Genomic DNA, 18,401 nt, shown 5'->3' on the forward strand with positions numbered 1-18,401 from the left:
AATGTCCTCACCTGCAGAGCCAGAGTTGCTAGTCGACATGTGGAAGCCATTGTGCTGATGGGAAGTGTAGGCGTGAGAATCTCCTGGGATGTGGACACCACCGACCGTCTGCTCCATCCTGTAGGAGTCTCCGAAATGGAAGCAGCTCTGAAAGCTGCCTTGGTATTCTAGGAAATGAGGGAGGATGTTGAGGAGTGGGGGGTGAGACAGAGAGAGAGAGAGAGACAGAGAGAGAGAGAGGGGAGAAAAATAGAAGCCAGACTTGATCAACTGCCACCAACATCTATGGGTGATTGTTTCCAAGGTCAGTAAGCGTCCGTTTCATCCGGCTGAAGCTTAATGTGGATCTCAAATTATGACAACGCTATATTTGTGCTGGTGCTAACTCTGCCAGCCCCTTAGTATGTAACATTTATCCCCATCGTCTCAGTTTGTACTCAGAATCGACCGCAGGAGTCACGATAATGGGAAAGCAGCCTTTCCTGGAGCGTTTTTACGAAACTCCCCGACCACAGCGCGGTTAGAGAGACGTCCATGTGTAGATCTTTACAGGGAAAACAGTGTTTAAGGCATTAGGAAAAAGGCTCTGGAGTGACAGCTGAGCCTGCCAATGTCAGGGTGCTGAGAGACAGCTGAATACATGAGCCAGCATTTTGTTGGCTAATTCAGTGCAGGGAAAAGGCTTCCGGCATGTGGTTTTCCCCACTCTGTGTCTACGACTCTAATCTCTCTCTGTCCTAAAAATGCTCTGACAGAGCCACAGGGCAATATCGCTACTCTACGAGACAACTTCCTCTCGCTGAGGCCTTTTATGTGGGTTTGGTGGTACAGAAAGCGTTTGAAAAAAGGACACAAGGGTGTTCAGATCTGAAATGTATTCAAGTGTTCTGGCACTGTGAGTTCTCTCATAGGACATTATATAAGAGTATTAGGCGGGCTACATGTTGCTGATTCACCTGTCGCAGGAAAGATTTAGAGACAGTAAATTGAAACGCCAGTGAACATTTTGAAATTCAATCCAAAAGAGATTTCCTGAAACAAGTTACATTCAGACAGTATGTGTCTGGGTCAGTCTTACCGTCGTTGGCAGACTGATGATGGTGATAGTGAGAGTAGGGCTTTTGGTGAGAGTGACCATGCTGTTTCTCCAGAGGAGGAGGAGGGGGAGGAGGCGTCCCTGTTGCTTTCATCCCAGGAGACAGGAGGGGACCCGACACCCTGGAGGAGACGCAGAGAGGGGGTGGGTGAGATAAAACATTTAAAGCTCTAAATCTAACATTATTTCTTTCTTGACAGTGTCAACAAGTTGTCATAAAATGCTGTAAAAATGCTTCATACATTGTGACATCCCAATCAAAACCAGAGCTACACGCTGGCCTGCTAAACCACAGCAGGGCAGTTAGTGATCCTAAAAACACAGAAGAAGAAACGGTCCAGGCGTGTGGAAACTTGGGCTCCCCACACGTAATCGTCCTCCTACCACATATTATGATCTTAAGTCAACAAACAGCAGAGTGTGCATTCAAGTGAAACCACCCCCCATTCTCAAACATACACACACACACACACACATACACACACACACGAGCACACACACGAGCACACACACACACACATACACACACACACGAGCACACACACACACACACACACACACACACACACACACACACACACACACACACACACACACACACACACACACACAATGCCCACCACTGCAGTAACCCCAGGCTTTGTGGCCTGGAGAGAAGAAAGCACAATCGTGTTTACATTCATGACGTCTGAGAGAAGGAATATTGAGATTACATGTTTGTGACTTTGTTGATTTGAACAGCCTGGAGAACAACTGAGGTTTCCACGTTGGCTTATTTTTATGCATATTGATAACTTAAATAAAAGTTTGAAAAATGTTATTGGGATACATTTGATATTTGATACAGCAGTGGGCAAATCAGATCGCAGGGAAATAATCTTCAACTTGACAACACTGTGCCATCAAAGAGTAATGTTTAAATGAAGCATACTGTCCTTATACGTCTTCAGTCTCAACTTTTAAAGAGTCTCACTGTTTGCTAGGGGAAACCACAGTCTGGAGATCAAAGGCGTCATAGCAAATGGTGAAATATTACGATCACAGCAGCTGATAGTAATTCTGCCACTTAGCGTCATAGTTAAACTTGTTCACCCTCAAAAACCTGCAGAGGGAAATGTACGCTCTACAGTATGCCTCGTTGAGCTTGTGCAGAAGCTTTCAGCAGCATCTCAGTACAAGTTCTGCATAACATCATATCATCTAACATGAAAAGTATGCTGCTATTATGATGGATGTTACCTATTTTTAATTTTGTCATTGCTGTAAAGTGTGCAGGGATGAAGGGATTTCATCAAATTTGAAGAATTACATCATGCATTTTCAAAATAAACTTTGTAGAAACAATAGCAAAAACGTGGAACCTCTTTCAGATATGCCTTTTGTTATGTGTGTATGCCTCAGGTCTAAATAAGCGCCTGACTCACGTTAATGTAAAAGTCACAACTTCAGTCCTACTGGATCCCACCGAGTAACATTTCCGTCAATACTGATAATGCGGCAAAGGTCTGAATTTAATCACTATAAACAAATAGTCTGACCTTTGCGGAATACTCCTATTCCATTTCATGCCAAGAGTTGAATGAGAAAATTGATACCACTCACATGTCTGTACAACCAATGTGAGGCTAGCGCCAGGAGACAGTTAGTTTAGTTTAACACACAGGCTGTAAACGGGGGGAAACAGCCTGGCTCTGTCCAAAGGTTAATAAAAAGCCAACCAGCAACCGCATTATACCTCATATATAAAGTCAAAAATCAAGAAACCAAAATGTAAAATTGACAGGTTGTATGGAGATACTGTGTATTAATCAGTGATGTTTAGAAATTGTATTGGCTTTGGTCAGAGCCAGGCTTGCCGTTTCCCGCAGTTTACATCCTGTGTGCTAAACTAAGCTTCTCTCTGTAGCTTCATATTTAACTTACAGTTTGGTATCAACCTTCTCATCACACTTTCAGCGAACATATTTACCAAAATGTCAAACAACTCCTTTAACTTAAAGGCCACAGAAGCACAAGTTTAAACAGGCAGAGAGAGATTTTCAATGTGTGTCTTGTTAAGCCTTCATAAGATCATAGTGATAAATTTACCCAGAAGTAAGAACCACGTCTGGTATTTATTCAGACACTTAAATGTTAAATGTGAAATTTAACAAGAAACTCAAAATGACCAACAATTTAACGACTTAATGTTGTACATTTGACATTAACTTAATGAAACAGCAATCTGGTTAAAAATCCAGACTGATAGCCAACAGAGCTGCCTTTAAAAACTGAGCTGGCCAATCACCTCCCCCCCAAATATTCAGCAGCTACTTAGTACCCTCTCATGACTGCATATCAGGAATGCCAACACATAAACTGCTGCTGTGTTACTATGTGGAAGCATATGGTTTGCACTAAGCGCTATATGAATGTGATGACAGAGTGTTGCTGGAGGCGGCCGAGCCCTCAGATGACTGCTCATTGCTGGCCTGGCTGGAGCCTACTATATGACCTACTGCTCCATGCATGAGGTACGTCCCACCCAGCACTCAGTAGCTCGCAGTGGCTTTGTGCATGGCATTTGGCAGAGAGCGGCCGATGGAGGGAGATGGTAAATGCTGCAAAGCTTTCCTGCCAATGCTAAATTTATTTACATTTTACTTAGCTGTAGGACACAGCTTCAGGCTCTTTGTGTTATTGCTTTTATCAACGGAGATCATCATACAACTGTATAAATATATACTCTGGATTTTTATTGCCTCAATAAAGAAAGTCATGTTTTTGCTCCTGTATGTCCTCTTTCTCTGAATCTGATAACATGAAATTATGTGGAGAGATATGTCTTGAGCCAATGAACATATGATTATATTTTGGCAGTAATCTGGGATTCCCATCATACTAATAACAAGTGACAAGATTTTACATACAAAACAAATGATCAACTGGTAAAATATGATGCATTTTTATAAAATAAATGACCCCAAAGTATATAAAGTAATTAGAAAAAGTTCCTTCTGGACCAGCTACAATTTAACTAATGCTTACTTTTGATACTCAGCAAATACTTCTGTACTTTCTGTACTAAAATTATGAACACATAACTTTTACTTGTAATGGAGTATTGTTATCATGTGGAATTGCAACTTGCTTAAGTAAAAGATCCGAATGCTTTCTCAACCACTGTTAATAGTTTTGATACAAACTAAAGCAGGGACTTTCCAAATTCCAAGGCTCTGCAGGATTAGCCAATCAAAACAATTTAAAACTGAGGTGATAGCTCCAATGCCTTTGGAAGTAACAGCAAATTGGGGGAAATGTTTGGAGGTTTTCACTCTAAGACCCTTCTTGTCATTTTGAAAATGTTCATGTGGGTATCAGATTTAAGTGCTTAACCGTACATGGACTTCACTTGAACTCCATGTCCGTGTTCCACAAAATTGAGGAAGTTTGTGTGACACCTTGTGTTAGTCTAGCTCTGGAGGAGCTAGCTGTTAGCGAGCGTTGCTAATCCATGGGCTGGCACAGGCCCAGTGCATGGCCATGTGTTCCTGCAGAGAGCAGCATTCCCCCAGGAGCTGCTGTCAGCACAAACTCAGGAAACAGTTATACTGTTCATATTTTTACGAGCTGCCTCTATGTGCAGCTAAAGTGAATCATAAGCTAATCACTGCCAGCTGCCCCCGGCCCTGCTCTCGCTAGTCTCTAGCTTGCTAGCTACTCAAGCTTGAGGTATGATGGGAATCTTTCATATGCTACATTAATCTCCCCTCTGATATTCATCTTCACTGACCATCCTGCTCTACTCTACTTTTTCCAGACAGCCCACCCACTCCTGGTCCGCTACACTGAGAGTGATTTGACCATTGACCTGTTGATTCCTGAAGGTAGAGTCAGCGGGGATTTTAAGGTGCGGTTATCAGGTTGATGAACAAAATGTTATGAATACAGAGTAGGTCAAGAGGTTAGGGAGAATGGAGAGAGAAATGTAAAATATTCACTAACATTGCAGAATGATGCAACTTTGTTGGCCTATATTGCATTAAGATCATGTGGGAAAGAAATCTTAATGTGAGGTGTTTTTAAAGGGAACGAGGGGCTTAATGGTTTATGAGACCTCACCCTTTGCTTACTCTAGTGGACAATAGCTCAATGACTTCGACTTGAGTGACTCAGTGAATTTTTCTGTAAGCTGAAGCTCTTGGCTAAACTCCAGCCTCACAACAAGAAGATGAAAAGGCCACTCCAACCTGGACTGTCTGATGCTGCTCTGATCCACACAAGTCCAGACAAAATGACTCGTATTCAGGTATGTGGGCATAGACGTCATCACTACTGGAGTGCAACTATGGTCCAGAAACATTACGGCTTAGAAACTGCCTTTGCAGTCTTGGCTGACTGTATAGAGGCATGATGGGATGGAAAGAAACCTGAAGATTCATGAGCAGTCCTGCTCTGCTCCTCGTTCGTCTTCCTTCACCTGCAGCTAACTGTCCCACTAGGGAGCAGGGATCAGACCCTGTCCTGTACAGACCCTACATTCTCCACAAACACCCTCTGCCTGCCCTCTCATCTCCCCCCTCTGCAGCCGACCGTTAAGCCCTGCTGATGGATGACAGGGGCTTCTTTGGCGCAGATCGGTGGGAACACTTCTGGTTCTGGTTAGCAAGCTAAAGCTGTGCTTGAGAGACAGACTACAGCATCCTGGCTAAAGCTAAGCTAAAGCTAAGCCAGCCCCGCAGGCCCCAGTGTGAAGAGCACAGCCAGGGCTCAGGATATTTTTGGGGCCCTGGAAACTCTCTGTTAGTCCCAGAAAGATAACTGCCCCAAACAAAAAGGATCCATTCTTAATCACCATCCTTCTTGGAGGAATTTTGACAGTAAATCATCCAAATTTTTTTCCTTAAGTTAACTGTTTGTGTAGACGGGTTAATTGAGGACTACACGTTATTAACTGAGGACCGCAAAATGAGTGACTGACCACATGCTGCCATGAGCGACTACCTCAAAAATATTTTTGTTTGGGTTGTGAGATTGACACTCATTTTCTGGATCGCTGGAGAATGATAATGACTGGAAGACAGACAGTGTAGAGTTACGAGCCGTGAACGTCCCCCTTCAGGGCAGGAACTCTTAATGTAGCTCTGTGGTGTCTCTGCCGCCACTCGTAATTCAATTAGCCTGTGTCAATCACTGCCAAGGTATCAAACCAACTCCGTATTTATAATATTTGCAGAGGGGCTCTAATATCAATACTCAGGTAAAGGCAGTAGAGTCTCCCCTCTGCAATTATATAACCACATATGGCCGAAGCACTGAATGACAACATTTACCACCCATCTCTCTGTGAGCACAGGCCACCACAGTCGAACAGCCATCTCTATGAGAGAGGCCCTACACACACACGCACGCTCACATGCACACTCACACACACACACTGTGATCACACCGATCACCAAATGTATTTTAACTGGCATATTTTAATATCAGCTTCAGAAAAATGACACTGGTATTCACTAAGTAAAAGGAGTCTAAATGGCCCATTTGAGCCAGAGTAAACACATTTAGCTATGAGGTCAGAGGCTGCCACACTAGAGGCACGTTAGTTTGATAATTTTGTCAAAATGTTTAATGTCCTGCTAAACCGTTTGGGAAAAACAAGTGTGGCGCTGATATTGACTTTGGCAGCAGCCTGTATACTCAAGGCTTTAAACATGTAAATCAAATGCTCCATCTTCAGGCAAATGTAAGTAGACGTTTTATGCCCGGCTAGTTGTAGGTCCTGCCACAACTCGCTTTTTGACTCCTCACCCCGCCCTCCGTATATACGGTATGATGAACAGATAGAGCAGTGCAGTATGTGTGTGCGTGCATTCATGAGCGCTTTTGGGTCAAACATCTTGATTTGATGAAATCTGTAAATTTGGAAATTGCTGCAATTTTAATGCAGTGTTGTCACAAGTATGAAGGAGCTTAAGGTGGGGAAGCAAAGATATACATGAACAAGGGAGATTACTGGCATAATGGGCACTTAAGTTACATATGTAAGGAAAAAGGGGGATTCTCAGTGTGTGTGCGCACACACGCGCACACACACACACACACACACACACACACACACACACACACACACACACACACACACACACACACACACACACACACACACTCAGATGTTCCTCATCAAGCACCCGAAGGAACAGACCCACGTCTCACATCCAATATGTCCCCCTGCCTGTGTAACCGCTGTTACAGCATCCCCTACTCAGGTCCTTTTCACTTTCCATTTCTTTCCCCACACAGGTAATTGTGCATGCTGCTGAGAAAGAGGCACTGAAACCACAAGGTAATTTCAACAGCATTCTCCTGCTTTCAAGGCCTGAAACAACACATCACCTTCCAGATGCTTCCAGGCCGACCTGACGTCTGTGAGCGGCGCTCGGACGTTTACATCCACACGGCTCAACCGCGCCGGCCCGCTGCACTGTTTGTGCTGGAAGTCGACCGGTCTGCTGTGCCTCACACCCCAATCACATGCAATCATGTGTGTTTCCTGGATTACTATATGTAAACTCCTCTCACTCACACACACTCCCACACACAGAGACACACATGAGTACAAATGCATGCACGGCTCTTAGAGTAAGAAAGCCATCAAACCTCATTGTGTCATATGCCTGTGCTGTATATACTCCCATAAAAGTGTATATACACACACAGACACCCAAAGAGCAGACCACAGAGTCAAAGGAAAGCATGTTTACGTAACATGATCACTTTTGTAACACAGGGTTTATGATGCATGATTCCATCCACTCTTTCTCAATGTTATTAAACTGTAAAAGACTGTTTTCCTTCACTACCTCCCTGGTTTTCGGCACATTGTTTAGTACAGTACACACTGTGCCTCCTGACGACACTCGGGCTCTGTAACTCTGCTCTGCTGGCTCTCTGGGGAAATCATCGGCACTAATAGGAACCATTCTGTTCCTCTCACGCACACTCGCGCACACACACACACACACACACAGGCATACGCACACATGCACACGCACATGCACACAGGCACAGGAGGAACAACCAAGATACATGAAAAGAGCTGTCCATCCCTGCTGAAGTGTCCCCGAGCAAGGCAGTTGTACAGATTTTCTATTCACTCTTTTGAATTGTTGGTATCTTGTGCAAGAGGCAGCCTTGTAAAAACGTGTGTTCAGTAGAGTTAATTAATGTATTCTCGTCACAGTCAATTGAATACAAACACATTTTCTTCTTTGCTAAGATTTAGCAATACTGGCGACACTTTCTAAATATTACTAAATCATCCTCAGTTTTATTGCTCTCTCTTTTAAAGTATCCCCAGATGTACTTATTTTCACAATTATCTGGAGGATGCATCATCTTTTGAGATGGTATAATATGATACAGTTCAGTTTGTTGCATGGCCCATCAACAGATGGAGTGTCTAATGCAGTATATGATGGTCTATACAACATGAGCACCTACAGTAGATTTGTACAATATGAATTGTTTGATAATGCTTTCTCCTTTCAGAGAGAATCTGCTGATTCTTGCCTTTTGTGGGTGAAACAACTCACAACACAAACATCAGAGGATGATGCTATCACGCTGCTTTGACAGTTTACTGTCATTTAAGTTAGAATCATGTTCGGCCAAGCGGTTTGGTCATCATGCTGACACCATCGTATCCAGTAGAGTTGGGGGACCTTATGAACACTGACTCCAGTGCCAGAAATAGAGCTGGTGATGTGTCCTGTTGACCCTGTGGTGACCAGCACAGCCCCTCTTCCCATGAGGCATGTCGTAGGGGTTGTAGAGTTGAGTTTGTTTCCAGTAAGACAGCCAAATGGGTTTGTCAGCAGGACCGAGAGGCTTAACCTAACATGAGCTAAGTGGGTTCGCCCTGTGGTTCGCCCCGGATTCAGGATAATAAATAGGTGAAAGACAATGGAAACAAAGGGTGAAGAGTGTGATCATAATGATAATATCTGGGTGATGCTTTGTAGAGGAAGAAAGTTTGTGCTTTGCTGAGTTTTTGACCTTTGTGTATTTGTGAGGATACATACACAGACTGGTGTATGTGAGAGTAAATGTGATTCGTGATTCATCTTTGTCCACCGAGTCTTTACTTATGACTTAGCCTCACACATCTGAATCTGCTGCAGAGGCCAATTAAAAGAGGTTTCGGTCATGTGACAGGACTGTGACAAAGCCTTACATGACTGTTCGTAGAATTTTCCACTAACTAATCAGGAAATTTACCAGTTTATTTTTACTGCCCTGCTGACACATTTCTAATTTTCCCACCCTTACCAGAAAGTTTTACAGTATGTATGACACATCCCAACATCTGAATACATCCATGTTATACGTGCACCAAGGACTCACCCGTCTCTCGTACTGTCCATGGCGGTCAGTGGGGACAGGTGATGAGGGCTGCCGAGCTCCCGGTCTAGTCTGTGTTGTCGTGGGGGAAGGTCAGTGGCGGAGACAGGGTTTGGGTTAGGGGAGAGGAGCTCCACTGAGGCGCTGTGATGGGGGGTGCTGGAGCCAGTGTACAGGCCTGAAAGACAAACAAAGCTAATTCAGTAAATGTGCCAAATAAACCCGAGGGCCCTGCGTTCCATCTTTCCTTTGAGCAAATTAGAAGCCCTTTCATGGCAACAGGATTTTGTTTTGACAACCTTCATCCAATCAGAGAGCTTTGTAAAATAAAATGTTCTGTGTTTGCGCTGTCTGTAATTTAGGGTACATTGTTTGTGCTGCCACAGGGATCGGCCTTGTTTGTCCTTTAAGCTGATTGTTCTTATTACACAATAATAAACTAAAATGTTGCATATGTTTTAACAGTGACTTTGAACAGTAGGGCATTTGAAAGGGTGGATAAGGTTACTGGATAGCCTCTGTTCTGTGTGTGTGTGTTTGTGTGTCATGGTTATGATTATGAGAGTACATACAGGCGTACTGTATTTAACTGTGAGCATCCAGTATATGTGATGTGTTTCAGAGTGTGCACATCTACTGTATCCGTATGATTTTTTTTCCAAACATCCTTCCCACTGCTGGTAATGTTCAGAAGAGAATGGAATAACTTTATGACTCTGTTCCATAATGTCCAATATGTCTTTCACTAATCAATCACTGAGTTTTCAATTACATTTGATTAACGTTTTGTTGACGCAGCAGTCTGTAGGAGGCCATTATTTTCTACTGATGCTGGCTGCTTGTTGCCAGCTTTTTCTACTGTTTCAAGCTGCAAACTATGATTAAACAATGATCCATTTTTTTGATCCAGAATGCCCTGCAAACTAAGGCTGCAACTAATGATTGTCATTATTGATTCATGTTTTATTTGTTTTTAGTTTTCATTTTTAATGAAATATGCCCATCCCAAAGTTCCCAAAGCCCAAAGCGACGTCTTAAAATTGCTTGTTTTGTCCAACCAACATTTTAAAAGTGAAATGTATTCATTTTATAACAATATAACATAAAAAAGTAATAAATCTTAACATCTGAGAAGTTTGAACCAGTGAATTTACCACTTTGGCTCTACTTGGACATTTCATTCTGTGAGTATGTTGCAATATTTCTGATCTGTCAGACCTTACTTTGAAATTTTCCAATGGTTTAGTTCCATTAACATTTAATTATGTTGCTCCAGAGGGAAAGAATAGTACAGTCAAGAACTAGATATTGTAGACAGAAACTGAACTGGATCTCCACTTGTTCCCCCAACACAGTAAATCTACTCTCTCCATCTTCTTCTGCTTTTATCGCCTGATTTCTTTCCCAGCATCCACGAGGAGAACTGCGCGCTGACTGTCTGGTGCCGTTAACCAGCAACTAGAGGGGAAGACAGGAAGAGATGAAAGGAGGAGAAGAGATCGGTGCTCCTGGTTTTGCTGTTTCCAGGAACAGCTGTTCTCAAATGGAAGCATGCCGAGGCCTGATCTGACAGCACTCTGAAATGGTTACAAACTTGATTCATTACCCCCCAAATCATCAGTCACAGACCTTAAATGTTTTCCCCTTTAGCCCCAACATCTGCTACCAGAGCGGCAAAACAGACGACAAATAATGGCTGTGATTGCCTCAATTTCATCACTAGTTCCTTGCAGAGGGAAACAGAGAGGATCTGATGGCACTCTTTAAGAGTTAGTGGAGGATTATGTTCTGAAGATGTTGTGTAAAGGCTTCTGGGTGAGTTCAGAAAGAAAGTTCTGTGTGAGAAGGAGATAGAGAGGTAAATCAGCCACTCAGCATAACAGCAGGAACGTGTAAACCCCTGCACTAAAACTAAGATGAGTCCTTCCTCTGGTTAATCAGGGAACACTCTAATTATGCTCAATAAAACAGAATGGGGCTTCTCATAAGTCTCACTGCAGCCGTGTGAATAAGAGCAGACTTATAACCAGCGAACAGGAAAACAAGTTCAGCTCTGACTGGAAGCATGAGTCATTTTCTGCTCCACAAGTGTTAATGATGGGATGGCTGCCCACTTTGCTCCACCTCTTCCATGCATCCTATTGGCCCCAGAACAAAGTGAAACTCATGTAAATGGAGATCCTGAATGCCAACCTGCGACATCTCTTTGCTGGCCTTGAATAACACTGCATCCTTGAGCGCTTTGGCATCAGCTCGTGAGAGAGCTCCTCAGGGCTTTAAACCATTTAAAACAAGAGAGCAAGCAACATCCACTCAGACACAGAGGGAGGCCGAGGGTAAAAAGCCAAGACTCAGAGGCCCGGTTCGACATTCAAAGACAAGTTGAGCGTTCACAGTCGTCAAACGGTGCGCAGAGTTCCAGCAACAATAACAGAACGCAACGGGGAGGCTGGACGGGGTACAGGAAGAAAACAAGGACAGATGTGTCCATAAACTTAGGAAGCTGTGGGGCATCTTTCTTGTCTTTAAGATTGTTATAATCTATTTATCTGTCTCTTGTTCCCAATCCAGAGTGGTGTTGACTTTTGGTGACGGTCGAATTCATCAATTAGAAAAATGGGAGGTTTGAAGGCCACATGTGAAGAGTAAAAGTTTCCGTTTGTAGCTGCTGCTAATGGTTTTTGCAGTCTCTGCATGACAAGATGACAGACTAACATGATATGGTTATGAAATACAAACCAAACAAACAAAAGTGCAAGGTTGTAACACTTAAACTTAAATACCCCAGTACAGTCCAGCCACTAAAATGTTTATATAAAATGTGTATAAGCAATTACAGATAAATTATAGTGGTGTAATTTGTTTATATTTGACCAAAGGCGTCGTAAGTATGATTTTTACTGCCTGAAAGCACAAAATGACCATAATACATCTGCAGGAATGTTGACATGGCTGTTGATTACCACCAATGACTCGGTGATTGCTTTGCCAGGTGTCGTGATTTCTGGCGGTCAGACCTCACTTGCTGGCTTGTTCTTCTGTTTTGGAACAAATACTCCCCGGCCATTGATTTTTGGAGATACAACCAGACTCTTGCACTCACATTTTGAATTGCTCAACCATGGAGGATAATGCTACTACTGGTGTCATATGACAAGTTGTGTTAGAGTCAAAGAGCAAATGATTAAGAATTATTACTTGGTATAATATATTTCAGTTGAATTCATGCAGGAATGAACTTATACTCTCGTATTTTGTGACAATTTGACATGTGGAAGGTGCATCGAGAGAGAGAGAGAGAGAGAGAGAGAGAGAGAGAGGAGAGAGAGAGAGAGCGAGAGCGAGAGAGACTTGAAACTTTTGGATAACTTAAAGTTATTCTACGTAAGTTTTCCACAGTAAAATGTCTAGAAAGGACTAGACCTATGTTATCGATTTTTTTGAGTTGTGTACTTACATTTTCCCAAATGCTTTCAGCAATTCTCAAACCTAGTGAAATCTGTGATTTCATGGTCCGTTTCATTTGTCAATGACGTCATATCCCCTATATACTCACGTCAGTGTTGTGGTTGCCAGAATTTCAAAATTGAAACATTTTTAAGGCAAGATTTTAGTCATCAGACATCTGGATCTTAAGTTACCAGAGAAAAAAAAACAAATAACTGTAAGGCAGCTCAGTTCCCGGCCGCTCTGAGACATCCTGTGTCTGTTGAACTGCGTCGGTGAACCAGTGATCTCTAATGTGACCCCTAGTGGCAGAAGCTACATACTGTGACAACCATGAGGTTACATTGTCAGGGTGTTGGATGACAGAGCAGCATCTTGTGTGCACCTGTGAAGATGTCTTGGCCCAGTCCAGGAGAACGACCATCTTTGCCGTTGTAGAGGTGCTGCGAGGAGGCGGAGCTCTGAAGGTGCTGCATGGACAAACAGTCACTCAGGACATCCTGCTCCAGGTGAGGGCAGGGCCGAAGCTGTCAATCATAAAGATTAGAATAACATGACATTAACTGAATACAAGAAACTATGTTGAATCAATCAGAGAGAACTCCATCTGCTCTGCAAGATTACACAACCGAAGAAAAAAACAAGGCTTCAGTTTTGTCTATTTGTAGGTTGGACCCTATGTGGGGTGTGTGTTTTCTCTTTTCTCTTTTAATGTGATTGTCGTGTTAATTTGAAACAGTAACTCAGCAAATGAGAATACATTGTCAGTCAGGGGGAACCAGAGGAGAGATCATACGCTCCTTTTTGAGTCATTCGTTGGCCTTGGACATTATGAGTAAGTGATCCCTGTACCAACTCAGAGCCAAAGTGAGATTGCTTCTGTTTCTCTCACTGCCAGCAGTAATGGGGGCAACTGAAGACACATTTCAGCTTCAGAGTCGATCACACGCCACGCAGAAGAAACCTAAACCTAAGGAAACTTGTGTCAGTTGGTGAAATGGGACATCTGCCTTATGGATCAGTGGAACAGCTGACCTCTGTTGTATACATCAGTGGATTTCACTGTAATAAAACATTACAGTTGCTGAGGTACACACCAGGACTGTACTAACAACCACATCTTGTTCTTTCCTCAGGAGATTTACCTTCAAAGATCCTGAGAAGCCAACACAGAGATCAGAACTATAGCTAATATTCTGAAGTGTACAGAAGAGAAGTAATTTTAAACCAGCAGTGTGAAACGAAACACGGCCGGCCAGAATTACATTAAGGCAATGACTGGAGACAAGGGGAATCTGCCAGTAAGGTATCTGGCATCTGCTTTAGACCCAGTATTGGATGAGGAGTTATGGAAAAACAACAGCAGTGGACCTGATCTGCTCAGTGCAGTATATTTACTATTCATCTGTGAGTTGAAGGTTAACCCTGGTTTCTTATTGTCGACAAATCCCATGAACCCAAGACCAAAACCAAAAATAAGTCGATCCTAAGTATTGCCTGTGCAGGAAAAGCCTGATATAGCTCACCCTAGTGAATCCTTACCCACAAACTAATAGAACACATCAGTGATCCACAATGTTGCACTGGGTGACATGTTCCTTCATTATAATCAACAAATATGCAATTATGCTAAGCTATTAAACTGAATTTTGATCAAGTGTTAGGGGAGATATATATTGACCATACTAAAGTGCTATATATTAGCAAGCTAATGTTATCTTCGTCAGCTGGTTCTGTTAGCTTCGTAACGATTATGCCCATTAGTTACTATGTGGAAATATTTTGTCAAAACTAAGTCCTGTGTACAAACCAATTTGTTTAGCTTGAATTGGTTTATTTATTTAAATATTTTATTTATTATTTATGTAATGCTTTATTCACAAACAAACCCTATCCTGTTTTAATTCGGTAACGCGTAAATCTCCACTTAGTAAACAATTGTGTTTTGATTCGGCTAAATTTGAACTTAAGAACATCGAGTTCATCTGGCTCTGAATCCGTTATATGTGGGTTCAGTTGATCATAAAGTCAAAATGTGAACTAAATGCAGATGAAGTTTTATTTTCGTCATAATGCTGTAATATCAATTATCTTGATTAATACATAATTTTGAGAAGAGTGTATAATAGCAAGAAGTGATAACTTTATGATGCCAAGAGGCATAAAAATCTGGCGGTGTTGCTCTGAGTCATTTGGACCAGAACAAGTCAAGTGTGTCGTTGAAAGAAAGTGCTCCAGTTACACATGACTAAGGTCAATGCCGTCAACCAAGCTTTTTTCTCCATCATCATTCCAATCCTTTCAATGAGGCTGTCTTTCTCCCTATGCCTGTCTGCCCGTATATCCACTAATCCAGCCTTTGTTATTCCATGAAAATCAATTCCACATTTTGATTTTGTGGTTGGACTGTGGGTGGAAACATTCTTCAGCATTATCACGACAATCTACTTTACCCTCTGATTTTTCCCATAGACTTCATCAACAGCAATGAACCAAGTGGACAGATAACAACTTAATCTGTGCGTGACTTACATCTTTTAAGACCTTCTGCCTTCTTGGCCACTGACATCACAAATAATGGCACTTGTCAACATGCTGGCATCATCCACGTTATGATTTCACAAGTTATGATTCGTTGCTGAGTGTCAGTAAATGTGTATGTGCGTGTCCTCCTGGGAGAGCCTTATGAGTGCCCTGCAAAACATTCATCACGTGTAATTGGGGCTCTGTTTTCCCCACAGCGACACTCCTAACAGTTTCTCTCCGGGCTTTCTCCAAGAGTGGAGTAAGAGCATTTGTTTGACATTTGTCCATAACATCTGGCCACTGGGGTATTCTACACTACAGCTTATTAACAATGCTACAAGTACACATGTGTTTCCCTTTACGATGCTAAGCAAAGGAACACATCATCCAGCCTGCCACTATCCAGCCCCTTCCACAACAATGAGCCCATTCTCTTCGTTATTTACCCGCTTCCAGTCAGGGAAAGAATGGGCTTTTGACCATGAACATGATGAAATGTGGTCAAACCTGATCTATTGTTGGGGAAACGATTCTCAGAGACACCCGTATAGTCCACCCCCGGCTTCCCAACCCCTAAATTAAAGCAACTAGATAGATCTGTGGATAATACAGATCAGACCAGGGCAGATTATATAAAGTGCTCTGTTTGTAAAACCTGCAGCCCTACCGTATTGACTTGAATCAGTTCATACTGGAAGTTTACCAAGAAAAAGATGCACAGTAGTTCTTGAGCAGGGTATACTGTAGCAGCTGTGTTGCCGTCTACGCAGGCACAGCCACCCATACATACTGTATGCACATGAGAATTTTTTTAATGCAAAATTAACAATAACAGATAATATTCCTTAAAAAAAAAAAAAATCTCAATATTGAATTAATTTACTCTAGACTTAAAGTTTGACTTTAGGTAACTTTCATTTTGTTTTATTCACACATGATAGAATTTTGGTTCCTTTTTGGAAACATGCCTTTTTCTTACTACTTGACAACATCAGGTACATATTTTTTTTTATTTTTTTTTTTTTTATAGCTTTTCCTTCCCACTCTTGTACAAAGTATCTTACCTTTCTACGCACCTGTTGCTCTTTGGCTGAGTGGATCTTGACGTGCTTGCGTAGGGAGCTGGGATCCGTGTAACGCTTGGTACAGCCGGGGATCTGACATGCATATGGTTTCTATGAGAAGAGAGAAAATATTTCACATCAGTTTTAAGAGTGTAACACATTTGAATGAGCTTTATTGTAAGAAAGACAGCAACAGAGGAAAAAAGCAGGGCAGCTATAAAAGAAGACACCACAGGAACTGAAAAATTAAGGAGCAAAATCAATACACAGTGAGTTTGAAATGTGTTGAATTAAAGGCAAAGTTAAAGTCCTACCTTCCAGCTGAGAAACACATAATTTGAAGTAAAAGGAAGAGCAGAAAAAGGATGAAAAGAAAAGACAAACAATCAGTTGTAAAACATTTTAACACCAAATTTATCATCTGGTTGGTCTGTGTTGCGTTTCACTTTTTCTTCTCTCCTCAGCAATGAAAGCTCACTCTCCCGGTACCGACAACATTAATACTGCATGATTAATAATGATAAATTAAGTCTTTAAGATGCTAAATAATCAGCTGATTAAATATATCAGAATTTCTTTGTGGCATGTTTGTTTGTGCTACACTTTCTGAATTTCTATATTGCATGCCATGAAAATAGACCTGTTATGGGAAATAATGTTTAGTGGTACTCTATACCATCAATCTGTACGTCAGTGTGGGTGCTGACATACAGATTGGTCGTAAAGAGAGAGATGTAGGCACATTAGTGTAACAGAAATGACTATAAAACAACTACACTGTCATGGAGTTTCCTCATCATTTCACATTCCTCTCATTAACCAAGCAAATATAGTATATAGCTCGCTGATTGAGGGATTTTTCCCCTCACGGCAATTTTTCTTTTTTCATCCTCGAATATAAGTTGCCCATTAAAGTGTAAGAGGATACGCGTCTTTATTAGCTCTGCCTCCATACCTCAACCTACTCTGTAAATAATCCATTGTTATTCCAAGGTGCTTACAGTGCCACTCATCTCCGCCATGTTTGTTTTGCCAAGTAACGTACCCAATACGTTGCTGAACCCTTAGTTTGAAAAAAAAAAAAAAAAAATCAAGCATGACTTCTGTGTAGAATAAATATCATTAAAGCTTGAGAACGATTTTCCCCCCAAAGTGTTTTTGGCAGGGCAGGCAGCTGGGCAGGCGCAGCGAAGGCCTTAGCAGGGTGTTAATGTGAAGCCATAAGCATCGGGGTTCCAGATTAGCTGTATCATTTGTCCTACTGTGGAAAGAGTTGGTGTTGGGAGAAAATCCCTGACTGACAGAAAAACAAAAGTCTGCATTCAAATTTCTCCTTAGGTAAAAACTCTGAATGATTTACTACTACATTGACCAAAAAGCATCTGTGGCTGGCCAGTACAGGAACAGACGGGGGGCATGCTGGAAATAAATGTATAAAAATACTCCTAAAATGAATTCCTATTTAAATTAAAACTTTATTACTTTCCATCATTGAAAACAATACAAAAGGATTACAAAATAGTTTTTGAGACATTTCATAGTAGGGAAGGAATTTTTTTTTCATCCTTGTTATGAACATTAATTTTTCAGTGATAAATATTCAGATTTGTAGGGTCTTGTTGTGTCAGACAGAGACATGTCATTATGACTCCTACTGCATGTTTGTCTGTCCTCCAGGGATCCCGCCTCTGCCTCTCCCTTTTTTTTTCCTTTTGCTTAAGTTTATTCTTGTCCAAATCGAGGAGGCAGTGATGTTCTGGTTGTCAGGCCCTCTTGAGACAAATGTGTAATTTTAGGTAGGCCCATAAAAGTTCAACTTTATTGACTTGACTGGTTGTGGCTCTCTGGCAGGAGAGCAAAAAGAATTTGCTGAATTCGGTCTGACA

At 41.9% G+C, this 18,401-nt stretch overlaps 1 protein-coding gene across 3 annotated transcripts in view; it reads right to left on the reverse strand.

Annotated features, from left to right (window-relative positions):
- Positions 1-18,401, reverse strand: part of LOC130171119 (zinc finger protein GLIS3) — a 72,545-nt gene that overhangs the window by 2,081 nt on the left and 52,063 nt on the right. For all 3 annotated transcript variants that reach the window (XM_056378961.1, XM_056378960.1, XM_056378962.1), the window contains 5 exons: positions 16,516-16,626; positions 13,311-13,452; positions 9,482-9,656; positions 1,079-1,218; positions 12-167 (listed from right to left, as the gene is read on the reverse strand). In XM_056378961.1, coding sequence (XP_056234936.1) covers positions 12-167; positions 1,079-1,218; positions 9,482-9,656; positions 13,311-13,452; positions 16,516-16,626 — 724 coding nt within the window. The remainder of the gene's footprint in view (positions 1-11; positions 168-1,078; positions 1,219-9,481; positions 9,657-13,310; positions 13,453-16,515; positions 16,627-18,401) is intronic.

This window comes from Seriola aureovittata, chromosome 6 (genome assembly GCF_021018895.1).
Source record: "Seriola aureovittata isolate HTS-2021-v1 ecotype China chromosome 6, ASM2101889v1, whole genome shotgun sequence".
Lineage (NCBI taxonomy): Eukaryota > Metazoa > Chordata > Actinopteri > Carangiformes > Carangidae > Seriola > Seriola aureovittata.